Raw genomic sequence first — 12,598 nt, 5'->3', positions numbered from 1 at the left:
AGATGATCCCAAAGCTAAATCTCATGTTTCTATTGCTTCACAAAAACTTCCAAAACAGAAATCTAAGGCTCCCACAGTTTTATTATAGTCTCTCAGATGAAAGTAAGGCTCTGTGGCTACTTTTCTGTTGTGATTCTCTGTGTTATTTATATATGATATCCTACAGACTTTTAAACCTGCCTATTAGTTTATAGCATTTTCTATGTTGTCAAATAGTATACAACACTATTATAAAACTTTTCTTTTAAAATTTATTTTTATTTTGAGTACTTGTCTTTACTTATCTATGTACAAGATATGCATGCAGGTGACTACAGAAACCAGAGAGGGTGTTGGATCCTCTGGAAGTGGGGTTACAGCTGGTTATGGGTTGTCATATAGGTGCTGTGAAGTGAACCCAGGTCTTAACCTCTTTACTAGTGTTCTCAACCTCTGAGCCACCTCTCCAGCCCTGTTTTCAAAAATTTCACTAAGACCTAATATCTAGCTATCTTCCCCTCTGGTCTCAGCTTATTTGGGATTATATTATAAAATACCACAGATCAAGCTGTAAGCAACAGAAATCTACTTCTCACAATTATGAAGCCTGGGGATCGATGGCTACCGATAACCACATCTACTGTTTTTTGATGAGGTCATCGTGCAGGTTGTATATCAGAATTATCCTGTGTTCTCTTATAGCTAAGAGAAGAAAGATGCCTGCCTGGGTGCATTCTTAAGAGGCAAAACTAACTCCATTTCTTGTAATCCCACTTACAAAGCCCTTATCCTTATGATTTAAAACATTATGATCCAGTGCCTGTCTCCTCATATTAATACCTGGAGTTTGAATTTTAAATATGAAACTTGGAGGTACAAAATCACTTGGTGTATAACTTATACCCATGGCTCCAGGAATCCATCTCCTCACTTCCAAACTGTATCCATTCTACCCTAACAACCACAGAGCTGACAACTCCTTCCAGCACCACCTTTCTGACTTGTAAAGTGAAACAAGCTATATACTTTCAAATATAGTGCCTTGCTTTCAAGAGACACTGTCATCTCAAGTGGAAAGCATATGGAAGAGTGGGAGAATCCCAAGAAAGCACAAAAATCAACAAAGTGAGTTCCATGAGATTGTCAAGTTCCAAAAGCAGTCCTGCTTGACTTTTCTCAGACAGTCTTTGTTGTCCCTCCCAGACAGCAGGCTGCTTTCTTGAGTCACTGAGATGGCAACACTGCCAGGCACAGCACTCCCTGTGGTTCCTGCTGTGGCTATATCCAGCCATCAGTTTTCCATAGTGCTGGAGATTAAACTCCCAGTGAGCTATAGGGTTTTATTCCTCGGTTCTCACAGTTCCTCTGTTTTGATTCCATCTTGAAATGGAAGCTCCTCCTTGCCTTCTTCCCCATATCCTTAAAGCATGATCAGCCAATGATCACAACAGCAGATACTGAGAGGGGAAGTGAGGCAAGAACTGCCAGGAGTGAAAAGACCTCAGGCCTTGGTGACCACTACAAAAATAGAGTCTAGACTCTCTGGAGGCATCTTGAATAAAATATCACATTTAATTTAGGGAAAAGGGCTATTTAAACCTTTAGAGAGTGAGTAGGGGATATCTGGGAGGAATTCCAGGTGCTGAGAGGCTACTGGGCAACATGACCTCCTCCAGTAGGGCAGGACCAGATTTCCTAGTTTGGATAGGCTTCAACCACACTCTTGGTCCTCCCGTTCCCTCTTCCCCTGTCTCATGGTTCCTTGGCCCCACAGGCTTCCCTTGTTTTATGGGACACAATATGTTCAACTAATCATTCGGTGGAGAGTGCAGACCTGCTGTTTTGCTTTTGTCTTATGTTCAGTCTCTTCTTCTTAGTCCCAGTTTCTCCCGAGACAATTCTCTTGTTCTGGTTGTTGCTGAGATGGATAATGAAAGTTTTTACATTGCCATTTTCATGCAGATGTATGTGTTTAGATTTGCACAGTCTTCTGTGTAAGCCTTAAAGTTTGAGCCATAGACAGCACAGGATCCGTTTGGTATTTCCACCAGAGTTATCCTGCAGCAGAGAGAAAGCAACATCAAACCTTGTTAATGAAAGACATAAACATGGACTCTTATTTATGGGATTTGAATGTGGGAATTTCAAATATATTTCAAGTTATTATGGCGCCATGTTTATTCCTCCTAACACATGTGCAAAATAGAGCCAATCCAGGTGATAAAAGTAAAAATATAATCCCTTGATGTGCTCATATCAGAAATTAATCACTTCAGAATTATAAAACCTCTACATATGAACCTGAGTAAAAATGCTTCAAGATGTTTATTTAATATTAAGTATTTACATTAGAAATGGATTCAGAAATAAATTTCAAATTCAATTGCTGGAGTGTTCTGTGTAAAAATTAGCAATCTTCCATAGGTAAATAGATTACCATTGTCAGATACAACTGACTATACATAACAAATAACCAAAACAAAGCCCACATCCATATGGGACATATACTTTGTATCTTGTCCTGATTTCCTAAATAATGCAGTGTGGGAATTGTTTATACAATATTTACATTCTACTTGGCGTGATAGTCAATATAAAATGATTTAAACTACACAGAATTGTCCGAACACAAGCAGGTTCTACACCATTCTGTATAAAAATGATAAATAATCATTCATGGAATTCAGAATATATGGAGAGAGTAAGGTTTGGAGCTAGTCTCCCATGAATGACTACATACACAATTTTACATGGTGAGAAACAAAACTAATTTAAAATTCCCAACACACATGCACATGTATATGCACAATAACGGTGCATGTATATGGGTGTATGTGTGTGGTACATATGTGTGCATATATGTGTACATGCATGTGTAGTGTATGTGATGTGTGTGTGTGCACACTGGTGTGATGTATGTATGCACACGTGGGTACACATGTGAGTGTGTTTTACTTTTGTCTTAATGTTTGGAATTCCATGATTAATTTAATGAATAAAATTTCTCCTTTTAAGGACAAAGTCAGAAATAGAAGACACAACGAAATGACAATGTCACTTCAGTGTAAAATTTAAAACCTAAAAAGAGAGGGGTTCAATGTTATCCTTGTTTCAAAAGGCAAGGTACAGAATACCATTGGTATAGAAACAGCTGGTACCTGCAGAGAAATTCTATTAGGAATTGCTCTTTGAAGGTTTCAATCCACATACACTAAAGCATCATTTTTAACTTCATAGTTGAAACTATAACCGTATATATTTGGGGGTACAACCTCATGATGTAATACATGGGAATGGTGTCTATTGATGAAGTAAAGATATTTAGCATCCCTGGGGCCTCATACATTTGTTATTTCTATTCTTCCATTGTAAAATAGAATGACCACAGCTATCCATATGTTACTTCATATCTGAAAGTACCTGGAACATAAAAACAGACAAGAGGCTACTAGGGATGGAAGACTACAGCTTATTGCATTTCAGTTTTATTCCCATCATTTGAGTCATAAATATACAAAAGAAAATATGCAGTTCTTCAGCCCCTATCTATAAAATTGATATATTTGATTGATTTTTACCAGTTCTCAACATGTAGTCATCAATTTATGCCACTCGTTAATGTTTATACTGGCTACTCCACCACTCTCCCTGTCCTTTAGATTTAGAATCTAAGCATTTTTCTATACCTATTAGAATATGATAATGTGTCAGGTTGTGAAAAAGAAACTGACAAATGAGTGCTCATAGGGACAGCTGAACAACACACTTGAGACTCACTGATTGGATGAGAGAGAGGAGCCATCTTCCCACTGCCAGGAGCCATTTGCTGGGATCTGGACTAGTCCCATCCAGTGATAGGACTTAACCAGCTTTAAGAAATCCTGTGGGAAATCACAAGGGAAATACAGATGAAACCCATGTCTAGAATATTAGAAACTCATCACCAATTTCCCACTTAAGCAAGGAGGCATTGTCCCATGGCCTCTGTAATTCTCACTGAACCATAGACACTCGAATACCTCTTAATTTTTCTATCTTTGGGGGTGGTCAGCTGTTGTGTGGTGTATATGCGTATGAGTATGCAGTTGCTCATCCTGCACACAGAAGCTAGGACAAAACATATCTCCCTTCATTGCTCCCTGTCTCATTGTCTTGAAACATGGTCCCTCACTGAAACAAAAACTCACCTTTTCAGCTAAACTGTCTGGTCAGGAGCTTTTGGGAACTACCTGTCTCTGAGCCTAGAGCTGGGGATACAAACATGTTCACCAATGCCTGATGGGAGCTGTGGAGCTCATGTTCAGGTCCTTAAGTTTTAAGAACAAATGTTTCAACTCACTGAGCCATCTCCCCAACTCCCACTTTCTTAATTTTTATCACTAATATCTGGAATGGGTATTAGAACACCTTGATGCCTGCTGTATGTTCTAGGTTTGCACTCCAGTGACCTTCTTCAAGTATTAGAATTAAATGGAATTAAATACTTAACCTGCTCTTCTTTACTGTATATCTTCAGAAGGGTGGAATTTTGAGACAAACAGGAAGCTTGGCTCTGGTTCCAGGTTTTGTTCTCATTAAAAAATTGGTAACAGTTGTTTCTGTGACATATCCAGTTGTTAGGGCATGGGCCACAGTAGCTCTCTAGAAAGAGATGAGATTTATCCTGTACACACTTGACTATTGAACCAGATCTCATCTAGGCAAGTTAAATACCCTTTCTGTTCCAATTCTAAATCATCGAATCATTATATATGAAGAAAAGAAGGTCCCCAAACTAAAGATTTCTTCTTCCTTCCTTCCTTCCTTCCTTCCTTCCTTCCTTCCTTCCTTCCTTCCTTCCTTCCTTCCTTCCTTCTTCCTTCTTCACCCTTTCTTTCTTTCATTTTTTCTTTCCTTTTTCCTTCTACTTTTTATTGAAAATAGATTATTTTCTCACACAGTATAGCCTGATTAATAGTTTCTTTTCTTCCTTCTCCTCCTAGTTTCTCTCCACCTTCCCTTTCCTCCGGATTCACTTCCTTTCTGTTTCTCATTACATAATAGCAGGCTTCTAAGAGATACCAACCAAATACAACAAAATAAAATATAATAAGAAATAGCAAAACTATTCTTCATTTATTTACTGTTTCTAGACAGGGATTCATGTAACCCATTCTGGCTTTGAACTTTCTACACAGCCAGTCTGGGATGTGAATAACTGATCCTCCTACTTTAGCATGTTAAGTGCCAGAAAAAAAGGAACATAATACCATGACTGGCTCTCTTCCAACAATTTCACAGCCTTCACAGTTAAAAGCAATAAAGTCTACAGTGAACTATGTGCTATATATCTAACTATATCATAAATATTTTAATACCTTTGAATATTTAGTAAATCCTGATACACATAGCTGTTTGCAATTTGTGTTTAATATTAAAAAAAAAGATTCACTTACCTCTTGAGGAAACTGGGACTTCCTTGTTGCACAATACTGTAAAGATAATTATAACTGTTAAACTTTAGTAACTTCTACTGTAAACAAATGTGACTTGGATGTTTGTAGAACAGCCAAGCTATGGTTTAAAACACTTTCACTCTTACTACTGAATGTTTCTGTGCTTCTATATATTCTTTCACTTTTTAAACTCTGTGTGTGTGTGTGTGCCCACATACATGTTGCATGCAGGCATGCATATGAGGGTACCCATGTACCAGGGAATGAACATGGAGGCCAGGGGACCATTTTGTGGAGTCAGTTCTTCCTTCCACATTTCTGTGGTTTCTGGGAATGGAATTCAGATTGTAGGTTTATGCAGCAAGTATCTGTACTTGGCTAAGACATCTCTCTGATTGCTCATGTGCTTCTGAAGTCTAATTAAGGTAACACATTACATGCGATTGATTAATATCTGTCTTATCACTTACAAGTCATGAAAACGGCAAGCCACATCAATGTGATAAGGGTGAATCGAATTGCCAAGGCTATAGCAAGGACTCGAACAACGAACAATGGAGATACTGTCAAAGAAAAACAGGAGAAGTCAGAGCAAAAGGAAGGCTAATGGACCAAGGTGACTTTCTGTTTAGTATAAATGTTCATCTTTATGAAAAGGTAGAGAAAAGGTGTTACCTTAGACCAAGAAGCATAGGCACTCAAGTGACTCAAATATAAGAGTACTAAGTGTGCATTTCATCTAAGGTCCCTCCCTTTGTCCATTCCAATCCATGATCCTTTGCAAGTTTTCAAAACTTTTTTCCCTTCATTACACAAAGTTTCACTATGAAGCCTCAGGCTGTACACAAATTTGCAGTCCTCCAGCCTCAGATCTTGAATTGTGTGATTACAGATTATATCACTAGTTTTTGCTCCCTGAATAAATCACATTTCTCAATTTTATCTTCTATGTAGATTTTACCAATTTATCTACAATTTAGATTGTATCAATTTTATCTTCTATATAAGAGCTATTATGTATTAATGCTTTTAAAATCAATGTTTTAAGAACACACATTTCTGGTATTAGTAAAATAGTCTGTATCTTTTGGTTAAGACAACATCCTAGGATTATACCACATTGTGACATATAATGAAGTCAAACTGCATACTTATATTCACTTTCACTGATATCTGCACAAACTCTATCAACAGATTTTCAATTTTCCCAGTAGACATTTCAAATGCATGCTAAGTTTTGGCATTAGAAATAGTAATAGTTTTCATACTCACTTTTGAGTTTTTCTATAGGGGATCTTCCTCTTATGATACCTAGTGGATAAGGAGCACAGATTTTATGCTTTCTAGTGACTGAAACTTTTAGTACACAAAGATTACTCTAATTTTGTAGTAGCACACGTAAATAAAATTTCCTGGTTCATTGATTGCATCTTTCTCAGCAATTATTATTGTTTACACGTTTTATCTATAAACTTAGTATGCACTATTTTTCTGTTTTAATAATTTTATTTCCTTTCATAATAAGGTTAGACATTTTTAGTTACATTTAAATAATGTGTATATTTTTCATTTCCATGAGACTTTTCTAGTTTTTATCAAGTTACTGGCTTGCTCCATACTGCTCAGTTGGTGACTATGACACCACACCTTGTCATATATTTTGCATGCGTATGTTCCGGATATTCTTTCTGTTTTGTTCATGATACCTTCAGAGGGATGAAATGACTTATTTTTCCTAGGATGATTCTGTCAAGCTTTCCTTCATGGCTCATATTATAGATATGAATAAAATGCATTTATAATAATATTACATATTTATTTTTATTGTTACATTAATTTTGTGTGTGTCTGTGTGATATTTGGAAGGAATGAAATTTACAGAAGATATTCTTTGTTGAATGCACACTGAACTTTCATATCATGACTTATAGAATAAACCTGTGTCCTGTCACTGACATGAAGTGCTGTCATCAGTATATTATGGCTTCACTGCATATGCATTAGTATTTTCATACTATGCTAATCACCCTGCCCAATTCCTACAGGTATAGCTTTCCTACTTTCATAAAATGCTTGAATATTCAACAGTGCCTACAATATTACTCCATGTTTCTTTCAGAGTAGAATGGGTATTATACAGCTCTTTATTTCATCCTTAAGACTTTAAAATAAGACTCTTGAAAGTTGCCTCATCAGTTAGGGATGGGTATAATTCTTTTTTTTTTTTCAATTTTATTTTTTTATTTTTAAATTGCAAAAAAAAAAAAAAGAAAGAAAGAAAGAAGGAAAGAGTTATACCCATTCCTAATGGATGAGGCAACTTTCAAGATAACTCTTTCAGAGATCCTGAGTTCTATTTCCATCTCACAATAAGCTGAGATTCCAGCTAGTTGGGATTTGGCCCCTTCTTATGGCCCCCATGAGCACCTGCACTTATATGTGCACACACACACACACACACACACACACACACACACACCAAAGGTAAAGAAATGAAATAAAAATAATTACTTTTAACAAAAACTTTAAAATGAGCTCTTCAAGAATATGACATTCTAAACTATGGTGTATTGACATCCTGATAGAATCACATTAACTGTGCACATACACAAATATTTTATCTGTAAAGTGTTCTATTTATCTTTGAATAGTTTCTATTTCTATTATGTGTGCTTTATTCTTTGTTTATTAGCCATTCAAAGTAACTATTAAAGTAATTTCTACATTACTTTTAATATTAATGTTTATTTTGCCTCTTTCAAATTTTTGGTCATAAAATTTTCATCTATTATAGTTTGTTGATAGTTTTAGTTATGAAATAAATTTATTTTTGTTTATGCACTAATTTTATATAAAGACTACATTCAAATTATATTACTAAATCAACATTTATTAATTATGTATTTGCAAGTTTTCAAATATTTTGATTTATATCTTTCTTGCTTTTAAACTCTGATGTGGTAGATATCACATTTTTATCTTTTCTTGTGTAATCACTTACCAATATCAAAAAATTTTGTAACAGTGGCAATAATATTTTTGCATTTTAATTATTACATTGAAAAATCATCCTAACATTTAATAATATAACTAGAAATTTGTACATATACTATGTGTTATACATTCATACATATATTAAAGACAGCATTTATGTTATAATAATTTGAAAATCAAAGTTTCATAAAATAAAAGTTTGTATTGAATTTTATTCAATGTCTTTTCAACATCATGTACACAATTACATACGCATTCACCTTTGGTTATTACATACCACATGACTGAATTCCTTAAATTAGATTTTTTAATGTTGTTAATTTATTTCTTAGTTTTTATTTTATTTATTTATTTCAATTTACATATTTTTGTTCTTTAATCTTTTTTTTATTGTCCAGTATGCATCCCCCTCCCTGTCTGCCTTCTGACCATTCCCTATCCCATTCTTTCTCCCCCATCTCCAAAAGGATGTCCCCAACCCCCCACTCCCATTACACCATACTTCCCCACTCACTGGGACTTCAAGTCTTTTGATGTAATGAAAATTTATGGATAAATCTGTTGGCTTTCCTCTAGAGTTACTTATTCTATCTTATTTTTTTGAGACCGTATCTTGTGTAACCAAGTTGAACTTAAACTCTTTACTGCTGAGGATAACCTTCTCTTCTAAGTTCTCCTGCCTCCATTTACCAAGTCCTGGGATGGCAGATATGTGAGAACACACCTGGCTCAGGCTTCCTCCTTTATATAATTTGCTGCAAATTTTAATATTGATAATACTCTGGCTTGAAATAGTTTGAGTACAAATTGTCTCCACTACATTCAGAAAGATCCCTAAAAATTCCCTAAATTTACTACTTATATTATATTTTAAGAAGATAGTTAGATGATTTTTTAAAATTTATTTTCTATCGTCAACCATATAGTCTTCCTTAAAAGCAGATTCCCAAAATTCTTGGTTCAGTGTCCTTATAACAAATTGTCTCATCACCTGTAACTTGCTTATACATTCTATAGCAAAAAGAGCTTGCCTCCCTTGGGAAGTAAAAAGAAAAAGGGTTGTGAATGACAACAACAATGTTTCCACATCCCCCTCAGTCCATCTTGAGGAGACAAATATAAACCAAGACGTACCATTTTCTCCAGGTTGGCTGGTAGTTAGTGCTAATCTTTGTTTCTGTCGTTCTTGAGAAGTATCCCACTTTGCTGGCTTGAGGTGGTAATTATGGCATTTGCTCATCTCTGGAGAAAACAACACAAGCTGATGCAAGTTCACAGACTTTCTGCCATTTGAAAAATAAGTCTCTGACTTTGACCTTGTCTTTCTATGGATATACTTCCCATGAGCATCCTTTTAAAAGGCAGCATGTGTTTCCTTTGCTTTTTGTTACCTTATTATTAAGATGCCTATACTTTCTAACAGACATAAAAATGCTTATTCCTTGGAGAATTAGAGTTATCAAAATAGTACAGAATTTTGAAATAAACCAGTTCATAGTGTAAAATAAAATCTAACATCAAAGCAGACTTTATGTAATGGAAGGAAATAGAGGAAGATGGATGTATAATTACACAATACACCTAGATGTAATATTGATAAGTATAAGTAACTTAAATCTTTATTCAGATCTCTACAGTATAGAACAGAAAAGCATCAGTACAATAGCCTATGGACATGATAACAATGAAACAAAGTATGTTGACCTTGGTATGAATAATGCCAACTGTGTACAAACAGTAAATACTAGTGTGCCAGATTCTTTGAGAGTTGGGGGGCATATAAAGACCTGAATAGTATATTCCTAAGTCTTAGAATAAATATGACAGTCTTGTCTTTGAACAAAGCAAGTTGGAAAAAGAAATTTTGTTTTTTTTTCTTAAAATTTCCATTGTCAACTTGATCATTGTGTAAATGAAAAGATGTTATCAAATTTTTTTTAGGCTTAAATATTAGCCTTAAACATTGTTTGCATATAATTCAATTATAAGACCCAAAGAGTACAGGTTATTATGTTTAGTGAAAAATTTGAATGCCAGAGATATTCATCATAGTATCTATGAGCAATTCATAACACTTTTTAGAATAAGAGGCACTTTTAAATTCTATATTCCATGAGTTGCATAGTCTAGGATTCTGCTAAGGTAAATTCAGCATGATTTATTTTTCTATTAGTATAAACAAAATGAAAATGCACAGAGACCATGGACTGCCCCGATTTAAAGATGGAAAGCTTGGAAAGTTTAATTAAAATTCAGCTCTTCTGATTCCAAGTGCTATGCCCTTTCATTATTCCAATCCATCCTATGTTATAAATGATTTCACAGTGGAGTAGGTAGATGATGCAGTAAAGGGAAAAAGCTTTCCACAATCTCAAAAACTAAATTTTAAATGCATTATAAGTATAACAGGAAATGAACATAATGAGAAAAACAGTTAAGCGGTTTCCCATGTTTATCATTGCCTCATATAGATAGATGCTGGGTATATTAACACTACAGAGCAGTAGACATATACATTCATATGGACACAACATACCTGAGTGATGAGACTTTCGATCACGAATCAATGCCATTATGTGAGAATTATGAGAGATTTAGTTCAGAAACTGATCCAGGTTGTAGTTTTTGTTATTTATTAATTAATTTTTTTTTAAAGACATTGTGTCTCTCTGCAGCCATGGCTACCTTAGAACTTACTGTATAGACCAGGCTGGCCTCAGATTTAGAGATAATCTGCCTCTGCTTCCTGAATGCTGAGATTAAAGATATGTGACACCACTTCTGAATCTGGCCTAATTTCTGTAATACACAAAAGACTCTTATATAGACAAGGTAAATTCTAACAGATGTTTTTCTGCTGTCTCTGTGGTGAGATGAAAATATTTGTTTTAGACAAGTATAATGTAGAAAATATTTTCATTAAATATGAAATAATGGAAATAACAGCTCACCCAAGACAAGGGGAAGTTAATATTTTTATTGTAAAATAAAGACTCACTATTTCAAAATGCAGTTTGAATGATTAATTCAAAAATCAATTCAGTACTTTTAATTTATTTACAATGAGATAGTTAATAAAAAATTTTGACTTCCTGACATTGAACTTCAGCACATACAATTTTTTGTTTGTAGTTTTTATTTGGTGATGGATTTTTTTTTGTAAGATAAATAAATGTCAGATACATAAGTTTCTGTTGTAGATTTTCTCATCATCTTTTAGTAAAACTTCTATCACCATCAATAAAATGTTACCATTTTCATCATGTTTTATTGTTACATTGAGTGGTGTAACATCTGCATTCAAATAATTTCTGAGACGTGTATATTGCAACATTTCCATTGTCTAGAAGTATTCCCATAGAGTAGCTGTTTAATATATAGTGCTCAGGTCTTTAAAATGGGCACTATTCATACATGAACATGATAATTGAATGAAATGCACACCACTTGTCTCTTCATGAATGTGAAGTCGTGTTACCTCTGAAGTAAAACGATCCTTCATAAGATTATTTCATTTGTGTGTTAATTCTCATTCAAACTTCAGCCTTCTAATCCCCAAAATATACTTTCCTCAAGAGGTAGGGCCTATTATCTCAGCAACATAACTTCTCACTCTTCAGTAGGACTGCCCTGGGTATGGACACCGGATATAGTGATAGAGAGTATATCAAACCTCAGAGAAGCAAAGCACTATTTGCCTTCAGTATTTCTACTCAAACATGTAAGCTACAATTACTGGCATGTAAATAGTTAAAAAACTTTCCTAACTTAACATATAACTCCTATTTTCTGAAATAAGAAAACTGTTAGAAATATATGTATAAGCATGTAGACTCACAGACCTGAGCAGAGAAGGGAGGTCCTGTTTCTTGTGAGTCAAAGCCTTCAACTCAAGTAGAAAATGTGGGTTTGTCCTCAGAAAAGAATTGGAACTGAAAGTAAAGATGTTTGAGTAATTTCATCTCCGAGGCCATTGTGAAAGGGTTAGTTTCATCTTCTTGTAAAGAAACACCACACAACCACAGCACTGCTATAATTCCTGCCACACACAATTTGGCTTATTTGGTGAAGGCGGTTTGATCACAGTTGTTGAATACGTGTCAAGTCCTACGAGCATTTTAGGGATTGACAATGATGGTCTTAATGGTGAGAAACAGAGTGGAGTTTCGAAAAGTAAATAATGGCGTTAT

General features: G+C 34.8%; 1 protein-coding gene across 2 annotated transcripts; it reads right to left on the bottom strand.

The window, feature by feature from the left end:
- Positions 1-294: 294 nt before the first annotated feature.
- On the bottom strand, positions 295-12,303 carry Klrk1 (killer cell lectin like receptor K1). Of its 2 annotated transcripts, none has more exons than XM_029478735.2 (8): positions 12,251-12,303; positions 9,543-9,650; positions 6,687-6,725; positions 5,885-5,977; positions 5,415-5,450; positions 4,469-4,620; positions 3,757-3,860; positions 295-2,037 (listed from the first exon to the last, which is right to left on the bottom strand). In XM_029478735.2, exons 2-8 carry the CDS (start codon positions 9,646-9,648, stop codon positions 1,920-1,922), a joined length of 648 nt encoding a protein of 215 aa, XP_029334595.1. In that variant the 5' UTR covers positions 9,649-9,650; positions 12,251-12,303; the 3' UTR covers positions 295-1,919. The 2 variants fall into 2 exon arrangements, with proteins under 2 accessions (XP_029334595.1, XP_029334593.1); XM_029478733.2 differs by lacking the exon at positions 12,251-12,303 and adding an exon at positions 10,945-11,149.
- Between the last annotated feature and the right edge of the window lie 295 nt (positions 12,304-12,598).

This window comes from Mus caroli, unplaced genomic scaffold (genome assembly GCF_978045245.1).
Source record: "Mus caroli unplaced genomic scaffold, Mus_caroli_1 scaffold_7, whole genome shotgun sequence".
NCBI lineage: Eukaryota > Metazoa > Chordata > Mammalia > Rodentia > Muridae > Mus > Mus caroli.
This window is presented reverse-complemented; position numbering and strand designations above follow the sequence as displayed.

Excerpts from the sequence above, each read along its gene's own strand:
- Klrk1 (XM_029478733.2), bottom strand. The coding sequence starts at position 10,981 with ATGGCATTGATTCGTGATCGAAAGTCTCATCACTCAG. Across the intron at positions 9,651-10,944 it reads TCGAAAGTCTCATCACTCAG|AGATGAGCAAATGCCATAAT; the intron begins GTATGTTGTGTC and ends TGTTTTCTCCAG. Across the intron at positions 3,861-4,468 it reads TATACAGTAAAGAAGAGCAG|GATTTCTTAAAGCTGGTTAA; the intron begins GTTAAGTATTTA and ends GATTTCCCACAG.